The following is a 21133-nucleotide window of genomic DNA, read 5'->3' as shown; positions in this document are numbered from 1 at the left end:
ATGTCAGATAAGCATTGAGGACCGAACATGACCAAAAGCACTTATGATTTCTATGAAAATACAACATTTTTGAAATACATTTTTTGTGTAATCAAGAGCTTCATTAGACTAAATCTAAGATACACTGTACACTTTTTTTTGACACGTCTGGACCAAGGAGGTGAGTGACTGGTTGGTCTGCTGCTGACTATGCTCTTCTTAAACTGCCTGAGTTCAATGTAGACTATTTCAAGTCTTTTTTCTTTTTCTTTTTTTTATCCTGACTGCATATTCCATTATGCAAATGGCTCAATCTCTCTGGCTGTCTACAAATACGGATTTTCATACGTAGTTTACTGGCAAACCACTATTGTCACATAGTAACGTCAATTAATCAAGTGATACTAATGTTCATACCGAGGTTCTCCCTCAGCAGCCATGTCAGAACAGAGTCCCTGTATGGGATGAAATCACTCTTCTTCTTCTTCTTGCTCTGCGGTAAGCAAAAAAAAAAAAAAAAAAAAAAAATATGAGTAAAAAATGAGCTGATGTAATGATGTACAAATTATGGAAGCCGCTGGAGGCTGTATAATATTATGTTGTAAGAGCCTTATGTGTAATGGTCAACATGTCAGGTAAAATGAGGAGAGAGTTAATTTGACATGTGTTTGCTCTTGTGCAGGGATTTGGGTTTAAGGTTTAAAGTGATAAAACTGATAACAGCTAAATATCTGCAACTTCATCACTGCACATGACCAAAGGCTGTCAAATCTGTCTCATGGGATGAATGACAGGTTAGTGGTTTAGCTGTCAAAGGGTTTACCTTGCTGGTACAATTATCCTGTGCAAGTAAGCATTACAAGGACAAGAGAAGAGAGAACAGAAGGGCAGACATTACAGCATGCCAGGCTACAAACATGAATTCCATTTGAAGGTAGGGTCAAGTTGTAGAGGGTAAGAGAACAGCTGCAAAGAAGGAGAAGGAGAGAAATAAAGGAAATAAAATCAAGTGTAAGACTCACCACTTCAGCCAAGGCAGAGATAACCTTTCCTAACGTGGTGAGAGACTTGTTGATGTTTGCTCCCTCCTGCAAGCACAGACAAAAAAACAAAAACAGAATAAAATTACACAGATTTCCAGGTTATACAAGCCAATTTTTTAATGTGATTCCAAGGTGTTTGGGAAGATCGGAGCCTTACCTTTAGCCTGGTACCTTTAGCTCCAGTTGAATCTGCTCGCTCACTGCCTGCCAAGTCTACCAGACTAATTTTACTGACCTAAAGGGAGGGAGTAAATGCATTAGATGCATCAGGCCTATAATAATGCGCATTCAATAGGGTAGGTAGAGAAAATAAAAAAAATAAAAAAATACAGCCCTTATCTTCACCAATGCGAAATCTAAATTTCTTCATAATGGTGACCACATTAAAAAAAGAAAAAAGAAAAAGAAAAAAAAAGATAGAGGAGCACAGTGACAGCGACAAAGCACGCACTATAAAACTTGACCAGCTCTGGCGAGGTGAAGAAATAGCTCTGTCAGTGTAATCTATTACAAAAGATCTGTTCCATTACTGCAACAGAAAGAGCACTGCTGGAGGTATGATGTAAAAAATGAAAGCTCCACTTTCACTTTATAGTTTTTATGTCAAGGAAAACATATGCCTGGTGCTCCCGAGCCAAGCAGCAGATTCACACAAATCACATTAGAAAATAATTTATAAAGGAAATCAATTCTAAATGCAAAACTTTTTTTTTAAGCAACAGAGACCACAACAATCCCAAAAAGGAGGATTTTACTGAAACAAAGTCCAGTTTAATGGCTTAAATCCCACCATAAAAATCTGCAGAATGAATTGTTGAACACATTCAAAGCATTTGGGGGCATTCCTGTCAAGTGAGATGGAGCAAGGGTGTAAAATCTAACAGAGTGGCCACATACAATAGGCATTGTTTACAGTAACACAGCGGTCTTTGTTCCTCCACAGTCTGAGGAAATGCTAAAAGTCAAATCTAAAATGGCTCTCTCTTTTTTTTTCCTGCCTCCAGTGACCACTGACTTGAGGAGACTAAAGGGTACATCTTAGCTGGAATCAAAGAAATAAAACAGCATAAAAAAATTCACCTCTAACGAACTTTAAGTGTATTTGAGTGTGAATGTTTTACAGACTAATTATAAACAAAGAGGGTGGCTGTTTTCCTGCTCTGACCTTTTCTGTGGAGAGGTCCGTCTCGCTGTCGTGTTTCCTCTGAGTGAAGACAATGGTGAAAACAGCATGGGACCTGCTGCTGGTCTCATTCATGTTGGTGGCAGCCACAGTTCTGCAGGTTAGCACATATGGGCACAGTTAGGAAATAAACAGCATCATTTCTGAGCACCTTAATAACCACACAATATTCTTTTAAAGGAAAATTAATTCCTAATTCTTAGTCTTGGCTATTACTAGCGCTATCATCAGTGGGTTTTACACCTATTAGAGTGAAGTAAGTCTAAAGGATTACTTTGTGCGGCGGAGGTGGATAATAACGCGAGGACGCCAAACACAAATACATGAGGAGTGCTCAGAGGGATAGTCACAGGGGAGATATGGGCTTTACACGGCATGTTCTAGAAATAAGCCTTCTGAGTCAGCACAGTGAGATTATGGCAGGGTTCACTCCTCCTCACACGAGCCCTCGTGCACGCGCACATTTCATTGAAAAATACTCATTACCTGCCAGGTCAAGCTTGACATGCGGTTATATTAAAAAAAAAAAAAAAAATTAAGGAGGTAACACAGTGAAGGTCGAGCTGTCTTGCTGTTTAACAATTCAATCCTTGCAAATGAGTCATACAAGAACATTTCCTGATTCAAAGCCAATTTTTATCTTTTATCGACCTGACTGACCGTTAATTATCAGATCACCACAGCTGTCGCCACAACTTTAGCCCCTCCCGCTCCTTCCTGTGATCTCAGCATGATCTCAGGGCTTAGCTCACCTGGCCTTGTTGCCTGCATCCATCAGATCAGCGATGTCTGTGTAGGAGGTGACAGCTAGCTTGGACAGATCCTCTACATAGGGACCCAACAGCGGGTGTTCTCGGACTCGTAGGTTCCCTTTGTTCTTGGGGTTGAGCAAATCTCGGACGCGTTCGCAGTAGATCTCCATGTAACTGACCTGGAAACAATTTCAGAAGAACAGAGAGTAATTTCAGGTGCCCCAGGTTGAATATATTAAGCTAATATTATGCAGCTCTGCACAAAGAATATATATTAATGTTACTATTAATATATATATAAGCGGAAGTATTTGCATGGATATACTAAGGTAAGCAAACATAAGAACATAAGGTATACTTTATTTATCCCAGATTTGGGAAATTATCCAGACCACAATCACACCTCAACTTCACACTTTTGTTTTCCCAATTTGACTGGCAGAGATTTGCAAAGAAAACCATGCAGTACGTGACTGATGTCTGGGAAATGTTCAGGAAAGAGCAGCGAACACAAAAAGTTGGGGGCAGAGGTGAGCCATGAGGACTACAGATACCAAAGCAGAATGAGACTCACCTCTACTGAGTAGGAGAGCTCCTCTTTGTTGCCGTCCTCATTGATCTTCTCAAACAGATCTTCACACAGCTGAGTGGCAAAGAAAAAAAAAACATTTTAGTTCAAATGACAGCATCCGGAGATATAAAATGGGTGATAAATAGGCGTGAGATCTGTGGGCTTCTTATAAAGCAAACATTTAAATAGTTATAGCCTGAAAACCTCGTCTAAAGGGTAGAATGAATCTAAAATTGTAAACTTTGGCCAAATGTCATTCATTTTCCATACCGCTGTAAATTGCTTTCAGTGTTGTTGCAGTTTAAAGGACAAGTTGTTTCAGTTCTTCTATTTTAGACTGTTTTAATGTTCTGAAAGGTGGATTTAGAAACTTTTTGTCCATTAGATCTGACAATCTGATCAAAGGAGGGGAAAGAGCCAGATCAAACCTTTGGGGAAGGACACCTTTGTCACTACATACATTATTTAATGTATAAAAAAAAATCTGTTATCCACATATTTTTCAGGCTTTTCATTATATACAAGGTACTACATGTAATATTTCCAGAGCTCTGATGGTCTAAGATGGGTACAGAATTATGACAACAATAATTAGTAGATTAAATGGACTCAGCAGTTTGTGAGTTGTACTATACATTCAAGGCTCTAAATGAGCAGGAATAGTAAACAGACTGCAAGACAAGGGATTGCATTATTTGTCTTAGTCTCTGCAGTGCAGTGAATGGTGAATGAGGTTTTGTTGAACAAACCATGGGAATGATTCCTTCCTGCCCCTCCTCCTGCTTGCCCATCATGGTGTAGGATTTGCCAGCTCCTGTCTGGCCATAAGCGAAGATGCAGACGTTATAACCCTCAAAAGCATGCTGCAGCATTTCCTTTCCAATGTCATTGTAAACAAGGTTCTGTGAGGCAAAGCAGGGGTCATCGGGCTGCAATAGAAAGAGAAAAATATATTTAAATATACGTATGATCACAATAAGATTTGCATATTTTCTTTGCTTTTAGTGATTAGAGTTAAAACTCACAGAGGTATGAGACCAGTAGGAGTAATCAAAACTGAAGGTCTTTGCTGGTTCCTTTGGGGCTTTGGGGTTGAGGATAGCTGTGGAGGAGGAACAAAATTAGTAATGTGGTTGATATTTTCTAGATTGAAAGTTGAAGTGACACAAAAACTACTCGCATGTTCTGTTATTTTAAAAAGCTACCTTTAGTTAGTTTGTGATATGTCTTCTACAGAATTCTTTACATATATATATTCTGATCCTGGCTGGCAAATAGCAGCTACCTCAGGTTCCTGTTCCTCAATTAGAGAGATATTTCTGGCAATGCAAGTCACATGAAACAGTGGCAGACTACGAGATGCTGGCTTCTTCTTTTTTTTTTTTTGAGAACTGCAACTGTTGCGGCAAGTTCTGCCACATATGCTTTATCTTTAACCAGTGTTTTAATCATCATCATTTAGATTGACATCATTACAAAGTGACAATCAAAAGCAGAGTTTGAATGAAAAACACAGCCTGCTTCGATCACACCACTTCACCTGCTCTCGCCAAACACTACTCAGCCATTCCCCGTCACCACATGGACAGTTTTTAATGAACAGAAATCTGCTGCCATGTCTGGCATGTCACACTCCTCAACCATGCTGGTTGGTACTGCTGGTGACAAGTGCGCTAGCTTTCACACTGGATATGTGACAGGCAGAAAGCGGGATGTTAATTTACTATAAGATAACCACAGAAATCACTCCTCTTAGACAAACTAAACTTTAGGGATTAAAGTTGTTTTGTGCCATGGCTAATGCAAGAGACTTTGCTCAGGCCAGGCAGACAAATGCATACCACCACCTTTAGAAGTGAGGGGGAAGTGGGAGAGGAAGGAGTGAGAAAGAGGCTAGTGAAAGAAGGGTTTGGAGAGACTAAAATAATGTGAGTGCTCAAGGCCCTAGCAACAGTCCAAACAGATCAACAACAGAAACCGAAGCAGGACAAAAGGGAAAAAACTATCTGTGTCTTAGTAAGAATGCTACAGTCTGTGAGCGTAAGTATTTAGAACATTTTCAATCTTTCCAGGGAAGTCTGCAGTACCAGTCACAAAGGAATAATTAGCGTTGTGTGTTACCCTGTGCTAATGGGCAAATTAAAGCCAGGTTTGGCTCCTCAACATGACGGTGCTTGAGAGGCTTTTGCATCAAGATGTCGCCAGCAGAGTGCCTTATGTGCTCAGAGGATTTCAGCGTGCTTATCAATAATGCAAGAGATCTGGAGAGACGGGGATAGCATATCGCCCTCCATGGGTCACAGGCTGACAAAAAAGCACAGCATGTCCTCAGAAACCTGAACACTAACTGCTTCATGCTAAATCTATGATGATTAAAGCAGCAGCTATTTCACTGAAACTCATATAGATTCATGCAAAAATAATCCATTTGCCTGTGCACTCTACAATCTTTGAACAGGTTAAGGTGTGCAGGCGGAGTAGCAGCTTCCATATTGGGCACTGGAAGAGGATACAGCGAGACAGGCGGCTAAATAAATCCCAATTTCAACTTTGACCTGCCTCCAAAGGGAAATTGGAGACTGGGGATGAAGAAATGAAGGGGGATTTAGGTTACCAGTGCCCTTATTCACCTTTCCTGGAACAATCTACAGTGGCTATTAATGAGAAAGCAGCCTAAGCTCTGATTCAGTGTCAATGAGGCAACTAAGCATTAAAAACAGAAACATGATGAGACAGTTCCACATGTGGGGGCATTTAGACAGCGATATTCCTATTATAGCACAGAAGTCTGATGGTGACAAACTCTACCATACAGGGAATCAGCATTAAACAAGCTTTTTAATCTTTGACTCTCTCAATCTTCCCAAGTTCAATCTTGGACAAGACACTACATGGTAGCAACTACTAGGAGATTCATCAGCTCCTTAATGTGAATCATGCTCATGTAGTATAATTATCTCATTCAATAGCCCACAACATTTCTCCCAGAAAGGAGGGCTGGTTCACCCATGTGGTGTCATCAGTGTGTCATAAGAGTGGGTCTCTTCTGTAAGAGCCTGTAAAGGTGTTCTGAGGTCAAGATACCCACACCTTCAAAAATGGGGCTCTAACTAGTGCTGCATCTGCACATAAAGGACACCAATGGCAACGGTTACATATTCACAGTCTAGCTTTTATTTACATATTGTGTTGAAAGAAGTAAGAAAACACACTAGTCTAATATTTGTTCATGATATTGGTTCGATACAGACTGAAATAGCTGGGTTGGGTGTCTGTGGTACTGTGACAACAGGGAGCCGTCTATTTTATTCAAATATAAGTTATTCTGTGTTTGGTTTGCTGTGCTGTGTGTGACCAGGGGTGCACTAGTTCCTAGAAAGAGAGCTTACACAGCATGGAGGAAGCTAACAGCAAACTATTAGGAGTTCTCAAGATATTTCATGCTTGCTACGCCAACAAATTTGATTTGTTTTGGGGGTTTTTTGTTGCTTTGCAGCAGTTTGTGAATTTATGTTAGCAAATGGTGTTAAGTAGGAAGTTTTGTACTGTTTGGCATTTTCAAAAAAAGCTGATAAAAAGCTAACTTGTCAGTATCCAAATTAATTTAGGTAACTACCATGTCCAATTTTTAAATGTTTAAATATCACTAATACAAAAAGACAAAATGGTCACTGAGATTTTACATTTCAGCTAAATGTATTAATATTACTGGCAACTGAAACAGCTGTGAATCCTTCTTACTCATGGTTCTGATGATGCGAAAAGTATTAGTTGCTCTTCAAAAGCACCATCATAACAACAGAGATTAATTTGTTACAGACAAATTAGATAAAGAAAAATAACAATTCTGATACTTCTGCTAGCTAGCCAGGTAGCACTGGAGTCTATTAACAGCTGGGAGGCTCCTGCGGTACATTCAAGAACAGCTAAGACAGATGGAGAAACAAGAACAAATCCAGAGGTGCACCGAAATAAGCTGTGCCCATTGTTTAGAAGATTTCCTGTTTAAAAGACTCGTTTTGTTCTGTTTTGTTTGTGCGTCTTCCTTGCGTGCTCACATTTCAAGCTGTTCCTCTGCATACAGTGTAGTGGCATGCTGCAATACCGAGAACTAAAAAAATCTGTTTTGTTCAAATTGGTTGAGTGTGTGAATGAATAAAGCCGAGTCCGATTGTGAGGGTACAGGGAACCAAGAGAGACAAAGATCAGTGCTACTCAAGGATAACAGGCATTTTGCCACAAAGATTTAAGGATCAAATTAATAAATCCAAATTGAGCTTTATTGGTTGTATTTTTAAGTTAGACTTCTCTGCTCTGGACACATTAACACTAACAATAGCACATATCCCAATTTTTTTTTGAAAATTAAGTGGAAATTAAAAAGTGGCATTATGTCTAACTGAAAAGCATAACAGGAAACCTTTTAAGGACTGAATGACTTTATTTCCTGTGACAATTATTTTTGTTTTTTGTTAACCGAATGGAAGTGTGGACTGCAAATCATTCTGGTTACGTGATTTTATTTTCTTTGTCATTATTATAATGACTAGCACAAACGCAGGCCTGTGGGTCTAGTTTGCTTCGCTCAGGTATAAAAACACAGACATGTGTGTAATTTTATCGTGCCATTCTTTTTATGTTCATTATCACGGCGTACATTAAGAAACTTGCTGTTCATAAACACCAAGCAAATTAATTTTTAAAAAATGTATTGTTCTACTTCTTTGCAGACTACTTGTTAACCGTTTAAGACAAGGTAATCAGCTACAGGCACTATTAGTTATAGTTTGTTGAAAATGTATGCATATCTGTAAACAAGAACACATTCCAGTGATCCCAAAGTGCCTCTGTACTAAAAGAAATAACAACGAACACATGTATGTAATGTAGACATAATGGCCCATTTGTTTTGAGATCACCTACTATACATAATATAAATAAAATTTATAATAATCTGAGTCTTAAAAATAAAATAATCCCCAAAAACTATATAGATGTAGTTGTGCTTTAATCCAATCATAAAACGTCCAGTAGCAAAAACTTTCCATGCCTGAATATTCTACATATTCTTTTCATACAACAATTCTGTGTTAATTTTTTTTCCAAAAATAAAGGCAGTTCTTAAATTGTTCATGTGTGGATTTATCATTCTCACCTTTCTCCTCACAATCAGGAGTACAACCTATACATTTAACATCAGTATTTGATTGATATCTGCAATCAATCAGGATGTGACTGTGGAAAATACGCAAAGTTGTGGTACTTGTATCTACCAGGAGTAGAAAGGTTGGGCTGGTGTGTCACTACTTGTTCACATGCATGTGTCAAATTGTTACATTTGACGGGCAGAATGTGGAGAGTTTTATCCTCACCATCTGATATGCAGTCAATCACAAAACAGTGCCCTTACACTCTAGCATGACATGCCTACACCTGCACCTACACATCCCATAAAGCACATGGGATTCACACTTAGTAAAAGTCATGAATCCTGAAATAAATAATACTTATAGTATTCCCACTTAATATTCAGCTAAAGTCACATCCTGAACTTGAAATGGCAAACGCATCCTGCTGCCTCATAAGCAACGTCATCATTCCGTCTTTCTCATCCATGGCAACAGGTATAGGACCAGATTCTGGTTGCCATAACAACTCAAACTTGGCACAGATGGGGAGGATGCAGCACATCGCGTCCTCTTTTCTCTCGTCTCAAGCGTTCACCGTTATTGCCCTCACAAACTATTTAGACATTCTTAAAATTCAAGTTTATGGATAATTACAGTCATTTATCAAACACTGATTTCCAAGTTTAAATCCTTTGCACATCTTAACAACCAACATGCAGCCAGCACTGGAGACATTAAGCCACTTATAATGTCAGGCTCAATAAGCAACGTGAGAAGCAACCTAAACTGTGCAAAGACATAACATGTCATAAAATGAAATAAATATAAGAAAATGAGTGTAGTAATGACAGTTTATCATTTAGATGCACTGAAACAGAAGGAATACACTGGCTGACTGTGTGTACCAGGAAATACTGGGGCACACGGTGAGAGATGTAGCACTGTTTATCATCCCGCCGTTGGTAAGCACTAAACATCCATTACATTAACTGATGACATGCAAATCTACACATTTGAGGTTCTCTCAAGACTGTGAAATGTAGACAAACAAAAGCTATTGGGTGGCACATTCAACTGTTTGCTCTTCCGAAATGCTGCGGCTTTACATTTTCAGCTCCTAGGAATTTAGGATTGATAGGATGCAAGCCCTCCACTTCAAGTCAGGGTGAACAGCAGTTAACTAACCACATCCTGACATCAACCTCAGCTGGTTGTTGCCAGCAGACATTTTGTGCTACAGTGCTCAATATGGGGCCTATAATCCAACCAGGAAAGAAAAAAAAAAACCCTCAGTAATTAGGTTGTTAGGAGGTCTCCAAGCACCAGATGGAGACTAAAAGCTAGCCCTTTTCACCTGACGCGAACAGCCAGAGTCTAAAATGGCTGAACAAAATCGACCTCTCTCTCTTCCAGTAACCCACTAAGGATACGCCGACTGCTAAGTGAAGCTGATCGATGACTATCTGGGATCACAGGCAGGGGGTGAAGACATTAGGGTGAAAGCATATGGAAACTTTGAAAGAGAACCAATTGGTTGAAGTTAAAGGATCCCAGAGAAATAATATCTGTGCACAGCTGGAATGGCAACACGTGCTTCTTTGAACAAGACAGGAATTTTAATAGCGTCCCTGGGGTCTCTGTGTGCATATGCAAGAGCATCTGTGTGATGTTCACTTCTGAATAATATCACGTCAAACATTTAATTCAAAAATTTACTCACAAGAGTACAGACTGCCCTTTTCCACTAAATAAAAATGTTGGTTACACCAGTTGAACCAAAACCATGTGCACTTAACTACTAATTAAATAATCTCATGACATGTAACTGCACAGGCAAATTACTGTTAGTGATAGAAAATCCATTTGTAATAGCAGCTGAGAGAAACATTTAAAGTTCAGTGTACAGTATTAGCGCCCAGCTTCTTACTTATTATTAAATATTGAAGGCCATAGTAATCATTATTTTTAAATGGATTGCAGTTCACCATCACTGCATGTTTTTATTTCTAGAGATTACATCTAGGTGTCCAAAACAATAATGGAACCTCAACAAAACAAACCCCATGTCAGAAAATAATTTTCTGCTTTGGTAGAGCTCTGGGTCTGGAATGATTTTCTTCTCTGCTAGTTAATATGTAATATACAAGATGGAAGCAAGTCAATTAAAAATTGTTGTTGTTCCAATAATGGAATTTCTCCCAATAACATAATCTGATAATATGGATCATGGTGCTGATTAGAAATGCCACTTAAAACCTAATCTCTGTCTCCCTCTCCCCCTCTGCCATCCACATAAAAAAACAACACCCCCCCCTCAAGAAACACCCTGCATTGGTGTTAAAAGCCAGAGACACAGAGAGGGTAAACTAAAACATTACAGTTTTCCCTGTGAGTGCAACAAAGTCTTACATTGTGAAACTGCTGCATCCTCTACATCCACAGCTGGTACGTTTTACACAGATGCAGCCAGCACTGAATTCAGATCAGAGGAACTTTATTGATCCCAGAGGAAAACTGAGTTGTCATAGCAACATACATACAACACACAGTTTAGGGTTTTTTGGGGTTTTTTGCATCATTCCTAGTGAGCTCTGCTATCGCTTCCTTCCCTGTTCCAGTCCACTTTTCAATCAATCAACATTTGATCGACGCAAAGCATCACACGTTACTCGACGCGCTGCACGGAAGCATGTTAGCGTTGGCTGAAAACTCGCCTTCACAGGCGAATACATACACAAACGGACAAAATGGCAAATCCACAAATTAAGCTGCACGCACACTGGAAGAGATTCATTTGCCATACATCACTTTGACGCTGACGACTGGTCGCTTGCACACACTCCAAGCACTGGTTGCCTAGGTGACCCTCTATTGTACTACCAGGTCATATGTCAATTAGAGGTAATCTTCGCTCTCACTGGTAGTTGCTTCAGTTGCTTACCGGGAATTTGAGAAAACTTTGACCTGGGTCTGGCCTACTTCCCATTGCCTGCAGTTATGACACCTGAAGTCGCAGAGTATCATTCATTTTCTATACAGAAGACTTGAGGGAAAAGGTAAGTATATTCACTTAAAATATTAAATCTCCATTTAAGGTCACCGTTGTCAAGTGACATTCATCGTGTGATTCTTGCAGTATGGATAAGAATCACAGCTTTTTCATGGCTACAACACAATTATTCCTTTTGGTAAAAAGTGTGAGGTATTGTATGAGAAATAGAAAATGTTGTGTACACTTATTTCAAACCCCAAACTACAGCCTCCCACCTGTGTCAGTTTGTGGATGAATGGTGAAGCAAAACAGCTGTCAAAATGAACCAACAATGTGAGCAGTGCCACAGTAACGCTAATATAGCTGTTCACTGTCAAGTAGCAAGACTCAAATCTGGATGAGGTACATGCTGAGTTGGCCACAGAAATTCTCTGCGTGTTGCATCCAGTGTATTTAGGAGAGTGTGTTTGATGGCTCGGTTACCAGGGCTGCGGCACAGGTGACAGAGTTGTGGCTGGATGCGGCTTAAAGCTGAGGGCTAAAAGTAGTGTCTGAGCACTGCAGCGTACATTTGCCAAACAGCTGAGCTTGTCGCAGCCACAACACAGCACATACAACATCTCCAAAACAGAAACTTACACCTTGATTACCCCCCTTGGATACAGTGACGTTCATGTAAGGTCAGGGTGGGTTGCCAGGTGGCCTTTAATTAAAACAATATCGACACAGCAAATCAATATGCCTCTGTTAAATACTTCTACCAGAAAAAAAAAAATACTGTAACTTTCCAAGCAGCGAGCTGAGTTTTTCTTACCAGGAGACATGACCCTATAAAACAATCTATATCACGGTCACTGACTCAGATGAACTACTACAATCTTTCTATTCATGAAAGAATCAGACATTTTCATTTGATCAGATGAGTGTACTTCAGAGGTACTGCTGGAACTTTAAAGGAAGGCACTAACAGCATCTCAGCTTCTACTCAGAAGGCCGATCACGTCATTCTTCTACTGGGTGAGAGGAGAGAGGAAAAAAGGCACAGGAAGACACTTGAACAAAGCACTGAATGCAGGGTATTGCATGCAGGGTTAGAGCCTGCAAAACACATTAGGTAATCTGTTATGACAAGGCTCTATGCGCCGAGTCCCCTCTGTGACAATGACCCTTTTCACACTGCCCTATCCCCCTCTCTTTTTTTAGGGAAGAAAAAGCATTCAGAAAAATATATACTCTCAGTGTTTTCATTGGAAAGTGACTGAAGTTAGCTTAAAAGCACATGTAAAACAACAGCGCTCCATTCAAAAGCAAGCTTTATTTAACTGATGCTCTGAAAAAGTCAAGCTTCAAATGCATTCAATACATGTGCCTAGGTTATCTGAGGAAATATGGTCTGAGCAGGAAATCAGTGTTTGCATGTAGTGCAAAAAAAGCCCCTGTTTACTTTCTGTTTCTGAGCTATCACATATAAATCCCACCACCTACCAACTTAAGAGGATTTCTTTAAAGCATTTTGAGTGATAGTAGAGAGAAAAGAGAGGCAGTGTAGTAGGAGTTGCTTTTTTCCCTTAATATGCATATATGTATGTGGTAACAGGCTTTCTCTTAATTCCTCGCCCCAATTTAGGATACTGGGTTTCTTGTTAGCATGGTAAGAAATAAAAAAAATCGCTGAAAATCTTGAATCAATACATTTTTAACAAAAAAGCCCCACATGCGTAACCTGATTATAGGTGGAGTTGCCTGTTTAACTAGAAAGCAGTGGGAGAAGCGTAGTCCTGGCCGGCCCATGTGCCAGCTGTTCCAGCTCTGACGACTGTCTATTTATACAGCAGCAGATGGCAGTTAGTGCCTAGCATGCCGACAGACTGTCAGTGACAGGAAGGAATGGACAGATTTCAGCCGCCCAACCTTTCCGCTGAACTTGTAGCCAAACCATACATTGCTCCGAGCCCACAGACACTGATAGCTGGCGAGGGCTCCAACTACCTCTTGATATTAGCAGCTTATGTGGACTCACTGAGTCCAGGATAACAGAGACTAAAGAGAGGCTTCTAGAAGCCACCAGACAGAGAAAACATGCAAGGCCAGCAGGACTCCATTCAGGAGCTAAACAAACACAGAACTACAACAAAGAGAGAGGGATGCCAGGCAGCCTCACAGGTGGTGGCATGCAGGGTTAAATGAAATCAATGCTGAAATAAGACTAAATTCTTTCTCTTTTTTTTTTATATTTAAAAAAAAAAAAGTTTCAATTCTAATTACCTAAACTCTGTATGTCAACCTAAACTCTGGGAACATACTCCAGGACCTTTAATGAGCTTTTTTCAGCCATTTTCACAGCTTCAAGAGGCACCGCTTTCCCAAGAATTATATTCTCCTTGGTGCAGGTGCTGCCTCAAAGGTCAAAGGTCTTTCCCATGACAACCTGTGCCGAGAAGAAGTTCAGCACGTCCAGCTCAGCTTTAAGAGTCTGGTATATTCCAATTTAAAAATAGCACTTACTTTTACAGCACTGAATATTTCCTGCATTAACCTTGGCACAATAAGCCTGTGGAGCTGCACGTGCTCAACTAAAAAAAGAGGAACTGAAAAGATTTACAGAGAAAGCAGTTCCTCTAAAGTTTAAATCTTTAGAAAATTTGGTTGCACATTACAGAACAAGATTTTAATGTCAACTCAACTGAGGTGATCAACATTGCAGTGATTAACTAATAACATTTACACACAGATGATGCTATAAAACATGAAATTACAGCTGAAAAAGTCATAAAAATGACAAGAAGAGCAAAAAAAAAGAGAGGGGTTGATTCAACTCCAGTAACCTATGACTTTAACATGAGTGCATTCGCCTCAGCTTTCCAGACATCCGCCTTTACTGCCATCAGAAACAATAAATCCTGGAGAAAGGAAAGTTTCTTTGACAAGTATAGATGAATGGATCTGCAGTGCAGCATTACTTGTTTTTATATCTAAATCATGACAGAGCAACATCTGAAGTCCGTCTAAAAACAGTAGGGATGCAATGGTTTAAGCAGCCAATATTCAGCTTGTGGAGCCACACAACATGACATTTACTGATGTTAGTAGGCAGTGTTTATATATTCTCACATCAGTTTTGGGGTCCCTGAATCCAGTTCCAGAAATCTGTATATTTGAATTTGTGCTTAAAAAAAAAAAAAAATACATACATAAAAAAAAAAAAAAATCAAAGACAAAAGGAAAAAGAAAAAATTCAGTGCAGAAATCCTCAATCAGAGCATCTCTTCAGTGTTCAGATTATCATATGGCCCAAGAACAGTGGGAACAACGTGGAGACCGAGCTGTGCAGACACGGGGAAGACAGCACTGCTCACAACAAGCTCCTATTTTACAGAGCAGTGACCTGGATTTCCTTAACTAGCCTCTACTCTGCAACACAAGTCTCACTTTAAATGTTCCCTGGCTTTCTGTACGCATTGTGACATGCGCATGGATCGGTGAAAACCTCACATTTCTTTTCCTTTGGTGTCCATCTTTCAAAAAAACAAACATTCAGGTTAAGCAGAGATTGATGCTTCATGTTAACATTAGATGAGTGAACCTTTCACAGAACAGTTTCTCTGCAGAGAACAAAAGTGATGTGTGAAAGTGTGTGTGCTGCATGCATATGCATCCATGAGTGGGTGTACACTCCAATGATCTTCATTAGCTTCCCAGCAAAGGATTCCGGTACCTGACCTAGTCATGGGTCAGCTGTCCCGCCTGATTAATTAAGGTTTCAAAAATATTACACTGCCAACCCCTCCACTCTGGACGCATGAATAATACACAGTGAGCATGATGCCCACCAACAAGCTACTCGTGCTCAGACTGCAAAGCTCCCCGGTCTGCCTCTGAATTCAGCCCCAGACTGTGGGAGGAAACCAAACAACACAGTCTGTGTCGGTGAGGGCAAAAAACTTAAAAACACATTCACTTTCTTGAATGTGGGAAAGTCCGACTATTTCAGTCAACTTAAGCACCGAACCAAAGAGCAGGGATGAGGAGCAAGCCAAGAAGTGACGGAACATGATAACAAACATGCCATTATCTTGGCTTTTTTTTTTTTTTTTGCTGCCAGTCAGAGATGAATGGTGCTGGATGCAGGCTGTTGGGAACGCAAAGACATTTAAAGAAATACGTGCTGGTTATGTCGTGTGCAGGTAATCAAACGAAAGCACAAAAGCATCATGCTGTACTCTGAACCCTGCATGTGCTGATTATCCTGTGCAGAAGTTTAATGTTTGCATTCTTCTTAGCCATCATGAGGAAGACGAGCAGAGTGATAAAGAAATATTTTCAGTGCTAAGAAAAACAAGGAGAGTCAGAAACAACTGAACCAGCCTAAATACAGAGATCTCTCAATTTCTACTCATTTCTGTTTGCATTTTGTATTTTAAATAATGAAGTGAAAATGCAAACACAGGCTTCCAATTAGAACTAACGGATGTAAAAAATAATGGCACTGTCTCCCTTCACTGGTAGCTAAGCTACAAACATGCACGGTCAGCCTCAATCATAATTATGACCAAAACCTCACGATGTATCGCTATGTGATGCCGCCTCACGCTGTCCTACACGTGAAGTGTGCTCGTGCACGACTTTCACTGTCTATCTGCTGTGGCTGCGTTTGCACACCCCCTCCCCCCTACCAGCTCCTCTAATATCCCACTTTTTTCTGCAAAAGGCTCACTCACTTCTGATCTCCATCGCAGGCTGAAAAGCTAAAAACAATGAGGTAGATAGAATTTAACCAATGGGATGCATGGAAAAAAACATAACCATAAGACGAGTACAGAATGAGTTTGGCAAATTTCTAGCTAGTGTGCTATGTGAGAAAAATAAACCTCGTGAGATCAGGAGGTATGCTGCTTTTCCAGATGTACTGCTTTATGGCATCGGTAATACCTACGCTTAAAGACATCTGGAGCTGATCCTCAAGCCCTCAAGTTACGACCGAGGATCACGTCATCCAACGATGACATTTGCTGCAATGTTTAATTTCTGGTGTTTGCAAAAAAGAGGTTTCTAATAAGTCTCTTTGTTTACCTGTAGCAATTAAAACACAAAGATATGACAAAACAGAAAAACAAAAAGCAAATAAATAATCAACAATGGAAGTTACAAGACTCCTTCCCGTAATAAGCTGAACAAGGAAGCACAGGCAGGTTATTACAAGAAAATACAGGAAAGCAACTGGCCTGATCTGTGGCAACATGGAGAATGGTTGGGTGATCTCAGTGAGATCCTCTGTCTTCTAAAGCAGACATCTGTTATACTCTGGGTTAAATTGTTTAGGCTTAGAGAAATCTCCCCGAGAGCCAAAGAAGACCATTTTAAAAATCCAGTTATTGAACTAAAATTCTAGATAGCAAAGTAAAATCTGCCATGGCTTAATCTTTAACCACGATGATGAGTAGCTAACTCTACCCAGATCTCAGGCTGCGTCAGCTCAATAGAAGGAGTGCATCAATTAATGAGGAGGTGTTTCTATCCATCTGCTATGACTCTGATATATAACAGCAGATGTCTCTTCTTTGTGTGGCTGTAGCTTCTGTTAATGACAGTCCATGGCTTATTTATAATACACATTACATTACAGCCCTGCATGCTATTAAGATATTTCATTAGTCTAGCTCTACCACAGCAAGCGTCGCTGCGTCCACAGTTTTTCTATGTCTGAGAAATTACTGCTTCCATAGTTTCTGTACCAAGAAATCCCACAATGCCTTGTGTCACTCACTTCAGCTGACATCAGGATTCCATGATGTCAGAAAAAAAACAAAACTGTTTGCAGTTTGAGCAAATGAGTGTGCATAATTATGTAGATTACTGAGTAAGTAATTTGATATTGACTAAAGTAAAGTGTTTAAAAGGAGGAACATTGGAAACAAAATAAAACCTAGCTGCCAAAAAGCAAACAAAAACTGTGAAGTGAAAACCACAAGAAGCTTGGTCAGTTACAAAGCTGTAACCACTTTGAGGAGTTTAACACTTTCCCCTCTGACCTCAGCCACATCTAGAATATGGCAGCATTCAGGCTATCCCTCATGTGCAATGCACTGTTGTGGTTTCTTATTCATTTCTTATTAATGAAACATAATTCAGTGTTAATGGGAAAGGTCATCAGGGCTCTGTGCAATGCTTTGTTTCTCATCTTAAATAAGAATGGTGCCATTTCATTTCAGATATTAAGTAAAGAAACATGTGACACATGAAGAGAAGCTTATCAAAAGAATCTGAGAATCAGAGAGGATTCCAATAACTGAGAACTTCTGATCTTAAAACCTATGTTTAGTATTGTTGTAACTAGGTCAGCATTCAGCAGCCTACATCCTATTACACAAAGTGACTGTGTATATTCAAACGTCCCAAACATCTGTCCACCAGTCAGTTTCAATAACTGCCAGAACATCGGCATTTAACAACAATTTGCAAAGCTGACCCAAAAACAGAGCATCATGAAGAATCACAAGGCAAAATATTATAAGCTGTGGTGGGTTTCCCTCGTATACATTTTTAAAAAAGCAAAGAATACAGAAAAAGAGAAGCTTTTATTCATTCACTGCAGATGTTTTAGTATTGCTATTGCTTTGACTACTACAGAAGACAACCACAGAACATATGGCAGTGGTTTCATGAGACACAGCTATTCAGACCCTTACAGGGTTTCTATTTCCTGTTTATAAGTTTGGCGTGTACCTTGGTCTAGGGTTTATGACTTGGTGGTACATTTCGTATGTTGAAGAGGCCTCAAGCAAGATGGTGAATCCTGAATGCCTCCTGATGGATCCATCAGAGAGTCAGTGTGTGTATGATAGAAAGTGCTTAAAAGGCACAGAATAAAGCACTGCATGAGTAGTTATCTGAATGGGTACATGTTGCTTGTTGTAAAAAAAAAAAAAAAAAAAAGCACTTGGAATACTCTGTGTAGAAAGATGTTATACAAGTATTAGTACTATTGTATACACACACTAGCTAAGCAGATAGTGTGCACTTAGCAGTAACGCTCCATGAAAAGTCTGTGACTTGCTTACAAATTTAAATATGTTTATGGATAGGTAAGGGTGAGCAGAGAGCTTGTACGCTGTTCAAAAATGCTAAGTGCAATGTTAAATGTGAATTAAGACATAATAATAACAATATTAGCACACAGTCTCCCTAGCTTCAACAGCTAGTTTAACACACTCATCGATACACTAACTGTGTGACTTTCTGTAAGACACCTGCTACGAGTAGTTCAGTAAAAACTGGGTGAGCTGCATGACATGCATTTGTGCCTCTCAGCTGACAGTCCTGTGACACAGTCTGCCCGTCCTTCCTCCTCATTAGGAGGTCATGTTTGAATGTCAAAGTTTGCTCTGTACATTTGTGAATGTTTGGCTCCAGAACTATCTGAGTGATGAGGAATGTAACACCCTAGAGTGGGTGCATGTCGGTATGTATACACCTGCAAGGGTCACAAGGATTACGGGGCAAGCCAAAGGATTACTGGTCTTAATCAGGTCAATAAGCCCTGTCTGCACAGGGTTCAGCGAAAGTATGACTGCCCCACATCCAAACCCACCTTCCTTGCTGCATGTCCCACCAATAACTGCATTTCATTGACGTGAAAATGGTTCATTGTTATTTCTGCTGTGATGAGAGCCTCCTCTGATGTGTAACTGACACTGGAGCTGAGCTCGTTCTTCCCTGCAGGGTAAGGTCAGCATCCACTTACCTCATAGTGAGAGCACACTTGGGTGAATTGTATCTGAAAGGTGAAGGTTTAATTGATGTGGTGACCTTCTGTTTGTGCTTTCAATTGGTCATTTTGTTTACTCTTAGCTTAAGTGATAATATCGTCTAACATCCCGTACTTGAAAATGTGGCTAGTGCAGACTACTGATAAGGCATTAGAAACACTATTTTGAACACCAGACAGTGACTAGACTAGACTGCAGGTTTGCAATCAGTTGACAAAATGCTTCATCATAACATCTCTGTGTGCTTTGTAAGCTCTATTGATCATCTCTGGCCATACATCGTTGAGTGGCTCCTCACTGGCTCAAGGGGCACATAACACATGACTTACATAACAAGATGGAAACTGATGTGAAGAACACATCAGGCCCCAGATTAAGGCGGAGTTTGGGTGTACTGGAGTTATTCAACATTTAGAGTACCAACACAAAATTAGCGGGCCATCGCGTCACTGTTTTATAATTACATTAGCTCTGGTATGTCTGAGAGCGTCTCCTGAATGAGGCCTTTGCTTTGTTTCTGTCTCCCTGCAGAGGCCTTGGACACATTTCCTGCACACTGGCTAATCAATTTGCTGCTCCTTTGCTCTCACCCTATCCTTGACAACCCTCTATGCATGGTGAAAAGGGGAAAGAGCGAGAAAGAGACCGAGTTCTTGCCCCCTACCCCCATCTTTCTCTGTATTGTTGACACATGCACACAGGCGGGCACATATGCCCTTGAGCCAGTCACAACAATAAGGGGAGTGTCATGGCATAACGCACACATCTGCCAAACACCTACAAGCTGACCACGCAACATCCCATTTCCGTCAGGCAGCCTTCAGCCCAATTTAAATCCAAGCAAAGACCAGTGAAAACATTAGAAGTACACCCATACTGCGCACACACACTGACTGGCTAGTGCTACATCACAGCTTATCATACAAAGGCAAAAACATAACATACCGACCAGAGATTTTTTTTTAAGGGAATTTCCAGTAGCATGGATTTGAGAAGTTTCTCTAGATGCTGTTGTTTCACCACGTCAGACACCAACTGTTTCATAGCCACCTTTCACGCCTTCTGGAAAGGCTACGTTGTTGGGTTTTTGATACCCAAAGATGTTTTGCGGATCACAGTGTAAACTTGGGAGTCATGTTTAGATTTGTTTTTCAATGATGCAGAATTAGACAATTACACAGATGGACGCTGAACATATCACTTAGAAAGAAAACACTAGGTTGACAAATAAAAAATCCTTGGTAAATGTAACACTCATGTGACTAATTGTATCTATTTACTGTTAAAAACATACCATAGAAATTTTGATTATTAAAATATTGTTCAAATGGCAATGCTGTGTCTATTTCATTTGGTTAGAGTAAAAATGCACAATGGCTTTTAGAAAGTCTGAGGGAATACAACGACCACAACAATATAAAGGTCAGATTTTTTTTAAAACTTCAAGCCAAATGATCTCAGTATGATCATGTGCATGTCTGAGCCATCAGGTAAGATTCGGCCTCTCGGCATCCAAATAAGACAGCGCATTCTCAGCATACCATCTGCAATGAAGTCCTGACGAAGGGAGAGTATGGCCGCCTGCCAGCCTCCCTTTCTGCTCTGCAATCTGCCCATGTGAAAGGAGGCAGAGTAGGCAGTACCGCAGCCTACTCCTCTCCCTCACTCGCTCACACACACTCACTGACTAACCCCCTAAAAAACGCTGCATATTCCAC

General features: G+C 40.2%; 1 protein-coding gene across 9 annotated transcripts in view; it reads right to left on the bottom strand.

Moving 5' to 3' along the window:
* The window catches only part of kif1b (kinesin family member 1B), a 61704-nt gene that overhangs the window by 37727 nt on the left and 2844 nt on the right, over positions 1 to 21133 (bottom strand). For all 9 annotated transcript variants that reach the window (XM_039604182.1, XM_039604185.1, XM_039604183.1 and 6 more), the window contains exons 3-10: positions 4554 to 4630; positions 4278 to 4457; positions 3532 to 3600; positions 2958 to 3136; positions 2188 to 2299; positions 1180 to 1257; positions 1002 to 1067; positions 397 to 472 (exon numbers count right to left, since the gene is read on the bottom strand). In XM_039604182.1, the coding sequence (XP_039460116.1) occupies positions 397 to 472; positions 1002 to 1067; positions 1180 to 1257; positions 2188 to 2299; positions 2958 to 3136; positions 3532 to 3600; positions 4278 to 4457; positions 4554 to 4630 (837 nt within the window). The remainder of the gene's footprint in view (positions 1 to 396; positions 473 to 1001; positions 1068 to 1179; positions 1258 to 2187; positions 2300 to 2957; positions 3137 to 3531; positions 3601 to 4277; positions 4458 to 4553; positions 4631 to 21133) is intronic.

This window comes from Oreochromis aureus, linkage group 20 (genome assembly GCF_013358895.1).
Source record: "Oreochromis aureus strain Israel breed Guangdong linkage group 20, ZZ_aureus, whole genome shotgun sequence".
NCBI lineage: Eukaryota > Metazoa > Chordata > Actinopteri > Cichliformes > Cichlidae > Oreochromis > Oreochromis aureus.
This window is presented reverse-complemented; position numbering and strand designations above follow the sequence as displayed.